Below are 16,287 nucleotides of genomic sequence, written 5' to 3'. Positions count from 1 at the left end.
GACAGGCACAGACAGACACACTATGTGGTGTGGTTGAACAGTCCAGAGGTTGCTTGTGGTCCATTTGCTGTGGCCAGCCAGTACTCTGCTCAGCCTGTATGTGTCTTCTCTGTCCTTCTCTCTTCTCTGCCTACTCTCTAATTTTCATTCTCAATTTTCCTTTTTTTTGAGACGACATCAAATCCCTCAACATCTCGTGTCCTTTTGAGTTACATGCAGTAAGTAAAGACTGAAGGGTTTTTGTCCATCTGACTGTCCAGTGCTCACATGACATAATTATGAAGTGTCTGATTTATTGTATGTGCTGTTGATCTTCATTCTACTATTAACACGCAGACAGTGTAGTTTACCAAGTGAGTCCCAACCATTAGATCATACAGGGCCTAATCATTTAGAATATGCAGAAGTGCTGTATTTCTGTATTTACTGTCATAGACACTTCTAAGCACACTTCACTTGCTTGTTGGCTCTCCCCACCATCGAGGTCACAATGAAAAAAGCACAAGTTTACATTCTCTACATCCAATATGATAGCAATCACAGAATGTGAAGTACTTTGATTTTTAAAATGCATTCTGAGATTTGTTAGGCTAAATATCCATTTAATAAACACAATTTACTAATGTTTGGCAGAAAATATATATCTGTCAGTGAAGAGAAGGCTTTGAAACAACTCCTAGACAATGACGTAGAAAGATCAAATTAAAAGTAAACAACATTTTCAAGTGAATAAGTAAAATATCAACATTTCTATTTGCGTTTGTTTCTAATTAGCAAATGTTAGCATCCTAACATGTCGAACTAAGATAAAGGTGAATATTTTACGAGCTCAAATATTTCTTGGATAGGGTTTGTTTTAAGAATTTCGATTGTGACCTTCACCAGGAATTCTACAATCCTGACTAGGGCCTTTTATTAGTCTATCCACTACAGGTAAGGCTAAACCAAGAAGTAAATAGACAACCCAGTATAGCACCAAAAACCACGTGGTTAGGTTGAGGAAAATATCATGTTTCGGGTTAAAATAAGTAATTGTACATTAGCAACGTTCCCTAAGTTACTTAAAAATACATTACGCAAGTTAAATATGTTACGTTACGTCAGTAACTTACTTAAGTTACAAAAGTTAACACATCCATGTTGACTTTTGCTTGCTCACATGTAGCAGTCCCGTGTTTGTTCCATCCAACCACCCCTGACTAAGACTTCATCTCTCATTGTGCTTTGGTCATACATGCGTGTACTTCTCACGCTTAGGCAAGGCAGAGCGTGAAACTGACACGGTATCCTCTAGAGCACTGGCGAGTGTATTACACGCTTTAACGTGGTTTCGGGCTGAATTAGAGAATGATGTTTCGAAGTCTAGAATAGACCTTTCACCTTAGGTGACCTTGAGAATAAGTATAACAGAGAAACATAAAGAACGACAAGGGTAAACACAAGAAAGACAACATCACAGGCCGCTCAGATTGTTTGTTGCTTAGCATGCATATATCATCACTCATATATTCTCAGCCCAAAGCTTCCTCTATTTCTCAGTGGCAAAATCACGCTCATGTTTTTTTCTCCTTTGTCTAGACACATATTCACACACAGACACACACACACTCAATGACATGCATTTTTAAAGGAGACTGTGCATTCAGGGACCATTGCAGCAAGCAGAGGAGGAAACCAGGCGAAAGTGCAGTGGAGTGACAAGTCGAAACAGCACTGAATAAATGGCCTCTCTTCGACAGTATGTAGGCCTTTGGCTGAGGGGACTGGAGATAGCTTGATTTACAGCACCGCTCCAAAGAATAGGCAGGGAACCGTGTCTTGGGTTCAGAGAGAGTACACACACATTCACACACACACACACGCACACACACACACACACACACACACACACACACACACACACACACACACACACACACACACACACACACACACACACACACACACACACACACACACACACACACACACACACACATGGAGGCAGCATGTACATGTATAGTTAATATACGCAAACATTTTCCCAATCCATGATGCTGAAATCATGTATTTTGGTTTCAAACCATGACAAAAATAATGGAAATACAAGCTGTATGTGTTTGATGTTAATGATGTTGTCAAGTTTGTTCACCATTAGCCATGCTGCAACAAGTCTGGACTGAACTTTCTCCTGTGTCAGGGGATGAACAAGCCAGGCAGCTATCGGTTACACCTCCAACATACAGCCTCTGTTTCGCACTAAGTTTCCCACCACTCGAGAGGACATTTCCTGCCCCTAATCTTTGGCATACCATTTCTCTTATCTTGGCGAAAGGTATTAAACAGCGCTGTTGTGTATCCTGACCTCCCCTCTTTGTTTGAGTAAAGAAAATGGTATTGTCCAGACAAATACATATCAGCGTGGTTGTCCATTCAGGAACATAAAGCAGTTGGACACCCGTGGGTCTCACTGTGTACAGTTGCTGACACCTTTTTCTCAGCTGGTTGTGTGTTTGGGCCAATTCATGGGCACTGCACAGGAAGAAAGTTGAGTTGAGTGAGCAGCATGAAAGCTTTAATGACTGCATTAAGACCTACAGGATGTATGGGTACGCATTCAAGAGCCAAGCAGAGAAAAGAAAAATTGACAATGAGGTGGGATGCATGTGCGCTGTGAGTGTGTGTGTGTGTGTGTGTGTGTGTGTGTGTGTGTGTGTGTGTGTGTGTGTGTGTGTGTGTGTGTGTGTGTGTGTGTGTGTGTGTGTGTGTGTGTGTGTGTGTGTGTGTGTGTGTGTGTGTGTCTGACAGGAGGGGGAATGTAAAAGTGCCTGTTTATCTCCGTGGCGTGTATCTCGGGTGTTGACAGGCCTATCCATGTTTTATTGTGCAGAGACGGCGGGATTCCCTTGGGGCCCAGCCAGTCTAGCCATGCAGAGCCAGTCAAACCCCCCCCCCCCCCACACACACACACACACCTTCACTCTCATCTACCCCCTTTTGCTTGGAACCACATTGCCGGGATGCTGGACGGTAGTGTTGCAGCGTTTTCTGAACATAAAACAGAGATGCTGGGAGAATTTTAAGATGTCAGTTCAATCATATGGCCCAGCTTGCAGTTAGGTTGAGATATGCTCATATATTTATTCTTCTCTCTTTCTGTAGTTCTTTTCTGTTTTGAAATTATTTTACTCTTTCTTGGCGATCACAGTCATTTCAGTCAAGTTGGGGATTTCTGTGTGCATGCCGTCACCAGGGGTTACAGGTCTGCTGTTATGAGCTATCACTATGGAAGCCCCAAAAAAAACAAGGGTGAACATTGTGTGTGGAGCATTGCTATAACAGCTTTGAAAACAACATGTAACATTTCAGGATATGAACATTGTGATGACATGTAAGTTAAAAACCTGAAACTTCTGCCCTAGAATTTGAGGGAAACATGGCAAACTGGTGGTTTTTTTCTGAAAGGGGTCAGCCAGGATAGCCTGGTGTGAACCCGAACCAAATTTTACTCTGTGAATATGGGTAAGCCACACTCCATAGGGAATCATATGCAGTGGTTCCATCTCACTGGGCGTAGACCTCCGGTTTTGGGTTGGGGCATGAATTTTTCATATTCGAAGAGTCATTATAATCTTACAAAATTGACTGGCACATGCAATTTTCCTTCTTCCTTATTTCCCCTGTTTTTACCGGCGCCTGGTTGTAATGCATTCTGCCGTCAGAAGGTGGCAGCAATGTGCTGCCTGCCAGCCGTATTAAATAACATAGGGAAAAGAAGAACACGCTGCTTTTAGTGGTCCACAGCTTTGCAGGTAAAACTATCCCGGTATTAGATGATTAAAAATCAAATAGTTCAAGGCAAATTTTGAATAGTAGTTTTGCTTGAAATGCCCATCCCTACCCCGGTTACCAATCTGCTTGCGCCGAAACCGGACGGCACTCAGCCACCGCTGCAACTACATACCGTGTCCACCAAAAGATTTTTTCCTGAGTACAGCATATTTTTGGGGATTGTTTTAATGAACTCCAGCAGCGTGACGAGGTGCTGAGCGTTTATTCTGTGCTGAACGCTGAACATTCGAACATTTTCAGGTCATTGGGAGTTGAAAAATATTAACGGTGCACTCATCAGTCACCAGTCATCCAATCACAGTAAAGGAGGGGCGGGACAAAACAATTGACACTGGTCACTGATTGGTCCATCCTTCAGCATGGCTGTGCAAATGCTAATTCTAGCCAATTTACCAGACTGTATTCACAGGGAATAAAACTGGAGCTGTGAGTGAGCATGCACAATAACAGGGCCCTGAAACTCAAGCTAAATGGAACTAAGCACTTGCTCATTTTTAATTTGCACCTGTACTTTACCTTCTGACATGTTAAAATGTCTGGACAGGTCTATTCTGGGATGCTGAGAAACTTTCACTGAGTGAAACAGTAGCATTAGCAAATATCAACATTACAACGAACTAAAACTGGATGACCTTATTGGAGTGAAGATTGTGAGAAAAACAAATACAAGTAGAGGGACACAGTAGACAGGATATTTTTTTGCAAAGAAAGCCCACACTGAACCACATAAATGTAGTACCTTGCATTTAAAAAAAGAAAATCCTAATTAGCCAGGAATCTTGGTTAATATTAGTACAGTAACCTGTTCAGCAGAGGTGGTATTTATGGTCTATAATTAGACAGAGAAACTTAAGAAAGCCTCTGGCTTCCAATCAAACTCAATATTAGGGTTAGAATGAATGTTCATTCATTGGTGGTACCGGGTCTGCAGCCATACGAGTACTTGCAAATGCATAGTTGAGCATCCCAGAACCTCCCTTGCAGCTTTGCACTCTTACTACCTCAAAATGTGTCAGCCATTGAAACATTTTAGAGATACAAATTAGTGCTGGGTCAGTGGTGGTTTGTAGCGAAACTGAGTGGTACTTCAGCCACTTTTTCCCAATGATATATTGTTATTTATAAGCCAGGGAAAACAGGGAAAAAAAAAAAAAAGCTAACAGTCCACAAGCCAAAAATTCCAACCCGATGCTTTCGGGTCCCAATGGTTCACATCTTTCCTGTTTCCAAATTGCAGTTTAGTCAAGCAGCTTCATTTGTCTGCGGCATTTGAAAGAGAATGAAAGCATTTTTCCTCCCCTGAAGCAGGTCGGCGGTGTGGAGGAACGCTTTTTGCGGCAGCGTGTCGCCTCAGAATTGGATGGAGCCATCTGCCCATCTCTCCATCTCCCTCTTCGAAGCCTGTGGTTGTCAGGCCACTCATTTCACTGAAATCTCCCCTCTTCAGCTGCGATGCCAAGACAGAAGCTATTTTAGAAGCAGCCGTAGGCTTTTCATCAGCAGAGTTTCAAAGACAAGGGAAAGGACAGAACACCGGACAAAAAGCAGAGAGATTAGAAATGAGATGATGAGGGCAGAGAAGACGGGGGAGAAAAGAAGTGAAAGGGGAAAACAAGAGACGGCAAAGGAGAAGAAAAAAGTCCATATCTTGTATGTTGCATATTGCGGTGGGCCTTGGAAACCTTGGAAAGCTGTTATGGAGAGTTGTATATACAATATGGTTTTTATGTTTACTTTCAGAAAATAATAGGGTAGAGATGGATGGAAGTGGGGGGCCATAAGAACATATATTCATGACTGTGTATTTTCTTTTTCTGTACTAAACTACCAATTTGTGACATAGATGAATTTGTACAACTTTCATGAGCAGCAGTTCTATATTTTAGTGAATCGTCATGACTTTTAGGTACAACGGGGCTCGACCTCTGTTTGGAGTTTTGAACCGCCCAATAATAAGTGGTTTTCTGACTCGCTGGTGATTGAGGAGGTAATTTAGGTTTTTTGGGCCTAAAATAACTAGAGTTTGAACCAGTGGTTGGGTGTCCTGATTAGGAGCTCCGTCATATGGTTGGTTTCCTGATAATAGAGGCTGAGTTCAGCCTGTATGTGCAATTAACCCGTTTTTTCAATCACTTGGTCCTTTCATCGTCACCGTCTTTTACTGATGACGGATGCAAACCCTCCATATTTCATATCTCCCTCCACAGCTGGGCGACAGGAGACTGGGGGCCCTGCAGCCGCTCATGTGGAGGAGGTCAACAGACCCGGACGCTGCGCTGCCTGAGGAAGGTGACCTACCAGAGGGAGGAGGTGGTGGCGCACTCCCTGTGCCCCGTCATCTCGCCGGCCCAGGTCCAGCCCTGCCACACCCAGGCCTGCCCGCCGGAGTGGAGCACTGGATCCTGGTCACAGGTGGGTTCGTGGCAGCATCAGTCGGTCCGCTGCTTCGGTCCAGGATGGACTGCTGTGAGATTTTGTACAGATATTCCTGATCTACTGAGGATAAATCCCAATGACTTTGATTATCCTCTAACTTTTCCTTTATTGCCACCATTTGGTTGACATCTATGGTTTTTGGTAAAATATTTTCACAACAACAGAATGGATTTCCCTGACATTTGGTACTGGTTGGTTCATGCTCCCCAAAGGATGAACTGTAATAGCTTTGCATTGTCGTTAGTGTCGTCATATCGAAGCACACCGGTACGATGCCCCATCATTTTTGTTCTCCAAGTGAGTAAATGAAATATTCGCAGTTCTCATTAGTCCTGTACTGTTTGCGTTATTAGGGTTACTGGATCCCGCATTAACAAAGTTTCTGTATGTTTCAAAGTAAAAACCTCCTAGTGTGTCAGCAAACAGAAACCCTCAATTTGTCAACAATACTTTTATCGTGAAACATCTGCAGGACGTGGTGACTGAAATCATGCAATCACACTTTAAGTGAGTAGTCCGGAGAACTGTTGGAAATCAGGATAATATTTTTGTTAAATTAAAGTATAATAATAAAAGCATATTATATAAATGATTGACTCTTGTATGTACATTTACAATCACAGTGGTTAGAAAACCTCAGAAATGAACCACAACTTCACAGTGTGAGCCCCTGAGTGTGTGCTGGTGTGCGTGGGTCACTCTGGTACTTCACTAAACAGTAGTACATCCCTGCTCATAGCATTCACAGTGACTTGTGCGCGGCCCATATCAGGACCCTGAAACTGAAGGTCAAAATTAATGTTATTATTTACTCCTGTGCTTTTTTCTACGATGAAAAGTGCTAAAGGGTTGTTGTTACCTTTTTACTTCTTTTTAAAGTGAGTTTAAAAGAAAAACATTGTTCTATTATGCCGGGATACTGTAGCTCTGTCTTTTTTATGTCTGTTAACTCACTTGTTTCACTGTCAGGTTATGATCTCTGTCATTGTTTCATATTTTGGCTAAAGGCATGTAGGCCATCACCAGCCTTAGGTTAAAACACAGTGATGTGTTCAGTGCCTAAGTGTAGATACACACACTCACACACACTTTGAATTTCCCACGTGAGCTGTCAGAGGTTTCACTCACGATAAAACAAAGTCTCTGCTGCCCTCTGTTGGACATGTAGAGGACACTGGAAGAAAATGACAATTTATAGCGTGCCACTTGTCTGAATAAAAATAAGATACTTTTCAGGAATATCGAATTGTTATGATTTTTATGATTTCATTGCAGTCACAAAAACACGGTTTCTCTCTTACAGTGTCTAAATTAACATACTCAAAATTAACTCTGCATATTTCAACCAAATACACCAATGAATCACATAAGAGTCACACAAAAGTGGTCAGAAATGATCAATGTCTGTCTTACAATGGTCCTGAATTAGTTCTTAAATGCGCATGGATTTGTTTTTCAAAGCCAACACTTAATTAATCCTTTTTAATCCTCTGGCTATTAACCAAGTATGACTTTAAGGGTGTTGTCTGGTTCCTCTTTAACTGCAGTGCACCACACATCAGACTGAGCCTTTCTTTGCTCATGTCGCTCTATACAATATTAATAGCCTGGCATCAGATCAGATGCTTCGTCAAACATTCTGGAGTGATCAGCCGGCGTGACCCGCACAGCTCGGGACATTCAGCTGTCATTCAGTCATCTCTCTTCAGGACACTCGGACTGTTTCGCAGCACCAGTCCAAGTTCAGTTGGCGGTCACACAGAGACGAGGCCGCGTCTCTGAAAATATCAATCGCAGCTTTCAGTGACAAGAGGACAACTGAGATGTGTGCGCTTGTGTACGGAGATGCACAGATGTGTGTGTGTCTTTTGTCTGGTAAATTGATGCAGTGTTGTCAAATAAACTGCCCCGACGGCTGTGACCGTCAGTCCCAGCGGAGCAGTTTGACTCTGTTGTCCACCAATGTGCAGTTCACGGCGAGTTTACAGCAGCACTGTCTGCTGCTGCTGGACACTTTGATAGGTTGGAGTCACATTCATCCCAGAGTTATTGGTTTATTGTGTTTAACGATAGGCCATAATGTGCTGCCATCAAGCCTGTGACCTTCTGTTTGCCTGTCCACCATGTGCTGAGTTACAAATGCATTGACAGAGTCTGTGCCTGGGATTTAACCTCTGTTGATGTGGCCTAATGCTTAAACGTGAAGTTGAAGGTTAAAACAGTTATAGAAGACTATAAGTTTCAGCGTATGTGCAAGCGAGGATGATTGTCTGGTTGTTAAATCGTTGCCTACTGACTATCCGGAGGATAATCTGTGTCTTTGACTTCTTTTCCTTCCTCCCTGTCTGCTCTCAGTGCTCCAAGTCCTGCGGCCGTGGGCTCAGGAAACGGAGCGTGTTCTGCCGCAGCACCGATCCGGGGGCCAAGGCGGTGGTGGTGCCCGACAGCATGTGCAGACAGCACCACAGACCCAAAGCCCAAGAGACCTGCATCCTGCGGCGCTGCCCCAAGAACGAGAAGCTGCAGTGGACCCCGACTCCCTGGGGAGAGGTGAGGAGAAAAGGAAACATGAAACTCCTGGAAAGTGTAATCGAATTTTGAGGAAAGCGCTTCTTTTTTGGGTCCATTTTGTTGCTTAGTGGTGTGTTTGTCTCATTCCAAATGCAGAAAACTTTACATTGAAACGTTCACCCTCTAAAGTGTGGCTTGCATCTATATGCTGTAAAACATCGGGAGTACACGTCAAGCTTTGATGTCTGTCCCTCAGAATTAAGAATACAAAAGGCCTCATTCTGGCGCTCCCATATTTCAAAGAACATTTAACAATCATACAGGGAGAAATCCATCACAGAACAGAGAGAGCACTTTCACAGCAAGCAGCCTCAATAGACTCGACTGCAATGCAACACGCTTCATCTGGAACTATCATTACTGCTCAGCTTCACATCCCTGCGCTGAGCGGGGTTCAAAATAATCCTGAAAAAAACACAAAGGGAACTGGGAGAGCTGGGGAAAAATAAATCACTGCATCTATTTCACAAAATAACCTGTCTGGGTGTAACTTTTTTTGCAGGATGGAAACGTGTCCCGTAGATTAAAACAGCAAAATAATTTGTCTTCTTCAGCCTCTTATCAAGCAAAAAGAGATTTTTCCACTTTTTCTTTTTTACCATTGTGAATTGGTTGCCAGTTAAATACCTTTTTTTTTGTCATGGTGGCAGCAATACCCTGCTGTAATAATCAGACATTTATAGTCAAAGTGAGTAATTGACTAATTGGACTAATCAGTAATGGAGGTAATCATTAATTATGGCCTGAAAAGCAGCTGTCAGTGCACAACACTTGATGTCATGTACAATGTATTCATAATAGGCAGGGCAAGTGTGTGAAATACAGGAGGTCAGCAAATGAATATTTAATGTTTGAATATTGACAGTGTACATGCAACTGACAGAGCTGCTGGCCTCGATCCCAGATAGTTCTGCAAAGCATAATTAATACGCTTCAAATGTTACATTCTGAACTCTGTTCCTCCTCCATATTATATTGAAACGCCTCATTCAAGTCTTATGTCCTGATTTCGCCAGCAGAAAATACATTTTTTAAGTCATGAAAACAGTTTTTGTTTTGTTTGCTAGCCGACTGCTATCACTGTATAAACTGTGAATGTTTTCAGAACAGCTCACCGGTGTCAGAGAAGCTGCCCGGGTCAGCCTAGGTCAGGTTTGAAGCTGAGTTAGAGATAATCACAGGTCTGTTCCGAAGCTCTAACACAGCAGGTTTGCAAAACTGGAGTTACATTTTTTTTTTTAGCTTGTTGAAATATTTTCAATGAGAGCTTTTTTGCTGCATTCAGGTGTACGGGATGAAAAATTGTGTATGTTAACGTGTGGCTGAGTAAACCATTTTACCAAGCCGTGTATAAAACGTCAGAAGGCTTTTAATATGACAGTTTGTTTACAGTTCAGCTGGGAGAAGCGGCAGCTGTAATGTATCTTTAGACAGTCCAGACTCAGGGATGGTATTAGCTCAATTCAACACCCGGGCTGTCAACAACCTCATACTGAGTCTGAGACAACGCATTAAAAATACTTCACTGTTGGTTTGATACTCTGCAGTATCTCTTTCGCTCTCCTGTTTGTCTCCTCACATCCACCCTTCTGCTACAGTCATAAATCACAAACTTCATCAGTGAATAAGACCCTTTTTCAATCACCCACTGTGGAATGCTGGTGTTTCTTAGCCCACCCCAAGAGTTTGACCACGTTTCCCCTTCAGAGAAGTGGTTTAGAGACACTACTGAAAGCAGTACCAGACAGCCTTCTTTTAACAGGACTTTTGCTGACTGGAGTCTTGTGTTCTTTATTTAGAAAATGATGAAGCTGCTTCTCAATCTTTCACATAACACAGCCTAATGTGTCGACCTTCTGATTGTGTTTTCACTTCTGATGGTGCTTTGAATACAACTGATTGAGTTTCCACAGTGTTTTTTTTTAGTTTTTTTTTTAGTGATATCCACTGTCTGCTTAGAAATCTGAAAAAGTCACTCTTCGCTCAGGACAACAATTTGACCTCAGACCCTTTGTTCTGATGCCATGTTTTCCACTCTGGCAGTGTTACTTAGTCAGCAAAGTCTTGCAGTAAACTTGAGGCACAGCCATATTTATAACAGGTGAACAACAGCTGCAAGTTGGTTTACTTGAACAAGCCTCTGATGAATTGATCAAAGGAACTTAAGGAAATCAAACCTTTTGTATAAAAGTTAACATTGCCACAAACTTGCTAGAAATCTTGCTAGACGTCCTAGAAATATATTTCTTTATTATTTAATTTTTACATTTTTTTTTTATTCTAATGTTTTAAAATGTTTCTAATCAACAAACTTTCTGTTTATTTTCACATTTACATGAAAACATGCCTGATTTCCTGTGTGGTCTCAGCCTTTTGGACCCTGCTGCATCACTCACACTTTTAGAGTGTGTTCATAGCTTCCCCCAGCAAATCTTGCCAGATTACGAATTATGAAGGGTTCCGTGCAAACAAATTATACTGTTAGATAACATACTCCATTGACAATTTGCTTACGATGTGCTGGCTCGCTCCAAAGCTAATTAGCATCGTAAAAACATGGAGGAGTTTCATACATTTGTGAAGAATCCGATTTCTACCAAAAAAAAAAATCTAAGGTTTATGAATCTGCACAAATATCAAAGCTTAGATTCAGTGTTTGTGGCAAAGAAGAGTGCATTCTTACCAGCCTTGCTGCTTTAAATCCCTCTCACATTGTCTTCTCATCATATATATATAATACTCAGTAAAGCCTACCGTATATTATTTTGGCTCCATTACGAAAACAATAATCTTGTGGTGTGCTGCTGCAGGAACCCTTCACATCACTTCCACACACTCGCAGAGTTCATTTTCTAAAATCGTGCCTCCTGCCTGCACTCTGTTTCAGTGCTCCAGGTCTTGCGGCTCAGGCATCCAGAAGAGAGAGCTTCGCTGTGGGGAGAGAGACTCACGGGGAGGGTATGTGCCCTTGGCTACACACCAACGCATCCCTCACACTTTGATAGATCTGCACAGATACTTGAGACCACGCTGTGTCATCTGTGTACCATCCTCTGAGTCCGAATTTCAATGTTTTCAAAATGGGAAGCTCTGTAGGAAACAGTCATTTTGAGCACACAGCGTGGCCTCTCTCATACAGGTATGTGGAGTTCCCAATACGGAGGTGCCGGAATATGGCCAAACCTTTGATGGATCTTCAGCAGAGCTGTAACCGAGGTCCGTGTCCTGAGCTCCCTCGGGTGGTCCCTGGCAGAACCACCTCCGGCGCTGTGGTGATCGGCTGGTACTCCTCTCCCTGGCAGCAGGTACATTTGATCGTGCTTCGATCCAAAACTGTTCACGAGAGACTTTTAGTGCTACATGTGTCTTCCAGCTGAAAGCTTTCCAGCTTGGCGGTTTTCTCCTACATGTGACACAACATGATTATATCTATGATGTGTTCAAATCAAACTGGGAAGAGCTGCAAAGACTCATCTCATATTCAGACTCAGGTCAGGGTGTAGTGGGATTTTGGAGGTCGAGCAAAATCATCCCAATTTGTGATCAGTAGCTTCTAAGCTTAAATCCCATTCAGACTGACACAGGTTGAACACATGTTGATGGTCTATGAGGTGCAATCCAAAAGTTCAGAGGCCACTCCTGTTGCTCACAATCAGAGAACAGCACACTGATGCCCGTGGAGCAGGTGGAAGCAACAACTTTGGTGAGGAAGGATTCCAAGTTACGACGCTTGTTCAACACCAGCACCTGAGTTACACCACTGGTATATATGCATTTGTGATTTCAACATGGACCTGAAACTGAAAGTGCCCAATGTTTTCCCTCAGATGCCTCAGAAAGCCCATTATGGTGCTGCACAACGTTCGTGTGCAACAGGAACAGTTTCTAGACTTTTAGATCAGACCTCCGACAGGTGTGGGTCACCTCCCCTCAGCCAGCCGGCCTCCACCGGGGTTGGACGCAGGTTGATTTTTAGCATGAATTTGAATCTGATTGGTTGTGTTGTGATGCATGTGAGGCTGACATAAATACAACTTTTTATGGATCAATTAGCTTCAACTTTTATTCGAGTAATGTTTCATATATTGCTCAAACAAAGAACATAGATCCTGTTAAAACGATGGTTTGCCTGGGAAGCTTCACATTGTTGGCTGTTCACAGTAGGTTCATTCCTCAGAGCACAACAACTGACAGCTAGCAGGGCAGTGAAATGCCTTAGAGGGTTACAAATTTGAGCAGCGTCAACCTCACCATATCTCTCTTCATTGATTTTGGTTTACCAGGCTCTCCTCTCAGGGAGGCTCTGGCATGAAGAAGGCATCATTAATGTCTGGGTCAGAAGTCTGATCAGTACAATACATGAGACCATGACTGGCTCCACTGTTCCTACATCTCTGTAGCATCAGAGGCAGACTGTGCAGTGTAGGTGGTGTAAACTCACAGATGTAGCGCTGTTGTTAGCCAACGCGGGAACACTGGCTACGAGGAACGGCCCTTAGATGAAATCCAAAAGCTCCACTCGCCTTTTGGAGGAAGGTTGTGTAGGCAATGTGTTACATCATCTATTATGCAAAAAGTCTTAAGGGCAACCTCTTATAGCACAGTATCTTATTCTGCTTGATGTGGAGCTTGTGATTCCTGTGTGTTTCCACAGAGAACATATCTCCTGACAGCTTGCTGGAGGGCGAGTACATGCTGGTTGGGATGTTTGTTTTCTTCATCTGTTCTTTGTCTCTGCATAGACTTTCCCTCCATCCTCTCCGCTCCCTTTATGACGACTGCTTTTTTACTCCGTTCACTTCAAAGTTTCATCTCGTCCTATTTATATCTCCGCACCCCCCTCTCATTCCTCTCCTTCTCATTCTGCCTTTCCTTTTGTTTGTGTGTCTCTGCCGTCTCTCTACTGTCTCCGTCTCAGTGCTCGGTGTCCTGCGGTGGAGGGGTCCAGACTCGATCCATCCAGTGTCTCCGGCAAGGTCGCCCCGCAGCGGGCTGTCTGCCCCACCAGAGGCCTGTCACTTCCAGGGCATGCAACACACACTTCTGCGCTGCCGCTCCCCCGGCTCCGGCACAACGCCCTGGAAGCCGGGTCACAGCTGCTGGACCGACACTGAAAGGTAAATTCTTCTGGGGGAGATAAGCAAATGTATCCGGCTTCATTTAATGATAGCCATGAAATCAAACTACTGTGTGGAGTTTAATTTTCCCTGATTCCTCAGCTGTAAATCGTGACTCTTCATAGTTCAATGGCAAGCAGGTGAAGTGACTTCAGCGTGTTTGCGTTCTGCATATGTCGACTTGTCCGGCCAGCTGATGTTCAGCCTAGATGTCGCTGTCGGGATGGTAATGTTCTCGGTCCTCAGAAGATGAATCCTACCGACATAAGCACACCCAATAGACTGACTTTGTTTGTGAAATATCTGAGCAACTAATGGACCGATTGTAATAAAGTTTGGTCCTGACATTTATAAAACAAATGTAATACTTGTATTTTGCACTATGTGATAATTTGCAAATACAAGCATGCTACTGTGTTAAATGAAGGCGGTAAACAGTTTAGCGCTTTAGCATGCTCATTCACAAAACTGTTCACCTTGTAGGTGTTGGCATTGTGAGCATATTAGCATGCTGGCATTCACATTTAGCTCAAAATATCACTGTGTGCCTAGTATGGCTGAAATGATTAGTTGTTTAGATGATCAACAGAAAACAAAATTCCGTCTGCAGTGAATTTTTTGGTATTCATTTTATTTCATCTTAAGTTAAATATCTTTAGGGTTAAGATCGTTGGTCAACCAGTATAAACTCTGAGAGCTCTCTAAGCTGAACAATGAATCAGTCCAGACCATCATCAGAATCAGAATCAGCTTTATTGGCCGGGTATGTTTACACACACTAGGAATTTGACTGTGGTTGTAACTTGCTCTCTCAATGCACAAACATAAAAACAGGCATAAATAGATATATATACATGTAAAAAAAAACATATATACACCTAAACAATGGAGCAATTGCACCTCGTGGAAATGGTGATGATGCAACTGAGTATAGTGCAAATAGTGCAGTGTCATGAGTTGCAGCTAGTTTAAACTGTCCCTTGTTGTTTTCCCTGCAGATGAACTCTGTGTGGACCACTTCAGCTGGTGTCACTTGGTTCCCCAACACGGCGTTTGTAACCACAAGTTCTACGGCCAGCAGTGCTGCAAGTCCTGCTCCAGCAAGAGGCCGTAGACCTCCGACACCTGTGAGTGTGTGCGGCACCCGGCCCCTGAAGGAAGCACCGCCACGTTCGGGGGCGATCACTCACAACACGCAGGACTGTGCTCAACTGTGTGTGTTTTCTTCCTGGAGTACTTGACTAATGCGTTTTGTAAAGAAGTAAAAAGAGAGAATACGTGGACTCAGTTAAAGAAGGCAATGAGGCGGCTGATGCTCTTCTGCCAAAGCGGTTTCATCAGGTCACTGATCACATTGGAACTGGAAAGAACAAATCCCATCTGAAGACTTGTTGATGTAATATATATATATATGATGTCATTTTGTTGAGTATTTTCCTTTTTGAAACCTCTGAACATAGAAAGCCATCAGGAGAACAGGAAAGGACAATAGTGTTTTTAGCTTGCCTATATGTTGTATATTTAAAGGCGTTGGGCTTCATACGCCTTTATTTAAGTTATTATGGGTCGTAATATATGATTTTACATTTTGTCAGTTGTACAGTGGATCTGTGACATGTTGTTTTTCTGTGTTTGGATATACCGCAGGTTTGTGCCAGTCACCCTTGATTCCACGTGATGAGATTTTAGATGAGGCGTTAGTAATCAGTGATCTGCACTTCTCCTTCACATGTTATCCGCTTGTCATGTTTACTACTGCTGAGTCACACCGGGACACACTTTTCCTGTGCGTTCCGGTCATGTTGACGCTATGAAAACATGCCTATCCGTGTATGTAAAACATTTTATTCAGCTGCGTTGTAAGTGGTTGTTTTTATCTCTCCTGTATCGTTATGGTAAATAACTTGACCACCTATCTGTCTTTTTTCCTCGTCCTTGCGTTCTCTCTATCGATCGCAGCCACAATGAGGTGAATCATGAGCGAGGCCGTCTGCAGGCCTGAGGGAGAGGAGAGGAGAGGAGGGTGAAGAGGGAGAGAAGAGGATGATTGCCGGGTGAGCGTGGGTGCAGTCTAGATAGTAAGAGGTTTTGCTTGTTGAGAGAGAACAGTGTAGGTGTGTTCTCTACAGAAGTCTGGTCACAGTGTAGAGATTTGGCAGGTGGAGCTCGAGATAAGAGGTGACGCACTCGCGTTCGGTTTGATGTCGGTGAGCTCACGAAACAGCAGGATCTGGTTTGAAGGCACAGACGCAGACGTGTGTCCTGCACCCTGATCAGGTGAAACAAATGAGGAAGATCATTTCACATTAAGCTCCTCATTTTGAACCCCGAA

The 16,287-nt window shown here is 43.2% G+C and overlaps 1 protein-coding gene across 2 annotated transcripts in view; it reads left to right on the top strand.

Moving 5' to 3' along the window:
- The window catches only part of adamts18 (ADAM metallopeptidase with thrombospondin type 1 motif, 18), a 63,018-nt gene extending 47,156 nt beyond the window's left edge, over positions 1-15,862 (top strand). For both annotated transcript variants that reach the window (XM_069690277.1, XM_069690276.1), the window contains 6 exons: positions 6,039-6,243; positions 8,623-8,817; positions 11,726-11,796; positions 11,978-12,143; positions 13,757-13,955; positions 14,954-15,862. In XM_069690277.1, the coding sequence (XP_069546378.1) occupies positions 6,039-6,243; positions 8,623-8,817; positions 11,726-11,796; positions 11,978-12,143; positions 13,757-13,955; positions 14,954-15,069 (952 nt within the window). In that variant the 3' untranslated portion in view covers positions 15,070-15,862. The remainder of the gene's footprint in view (positions 1-6,038; positions 6,244-8,622; positions 8,818-11,725; positions 11,797-11,977; positions 12,144-13,756; positions 13,956-14,953) is intronic.
- Positions 15,863-16,287: the final 425 nt, after the last annotated feature.

The sequence above is a fragment of the Brachyistius frenatus genome, unplaced genomic scaffold, assembly GCF_029030835.1.
Source record: "Brachyistius frenatus isolate BFR_SWC_R1_liver_20210118 unplaced genomic scaffold, ASM2903083v1 Contig_9, whole genome shotgun sequence".
Lineage (NCBI taxonomy): Eukaryota > Metazoa > Chordata > Actinopteri > Embiotocidae > Brachyistius > Brachyistius frenatus.
Note: the sequence above shows the minus strand (reverse complement) of the source record. Positions and strands in the feature narration are given on the sequence as shown.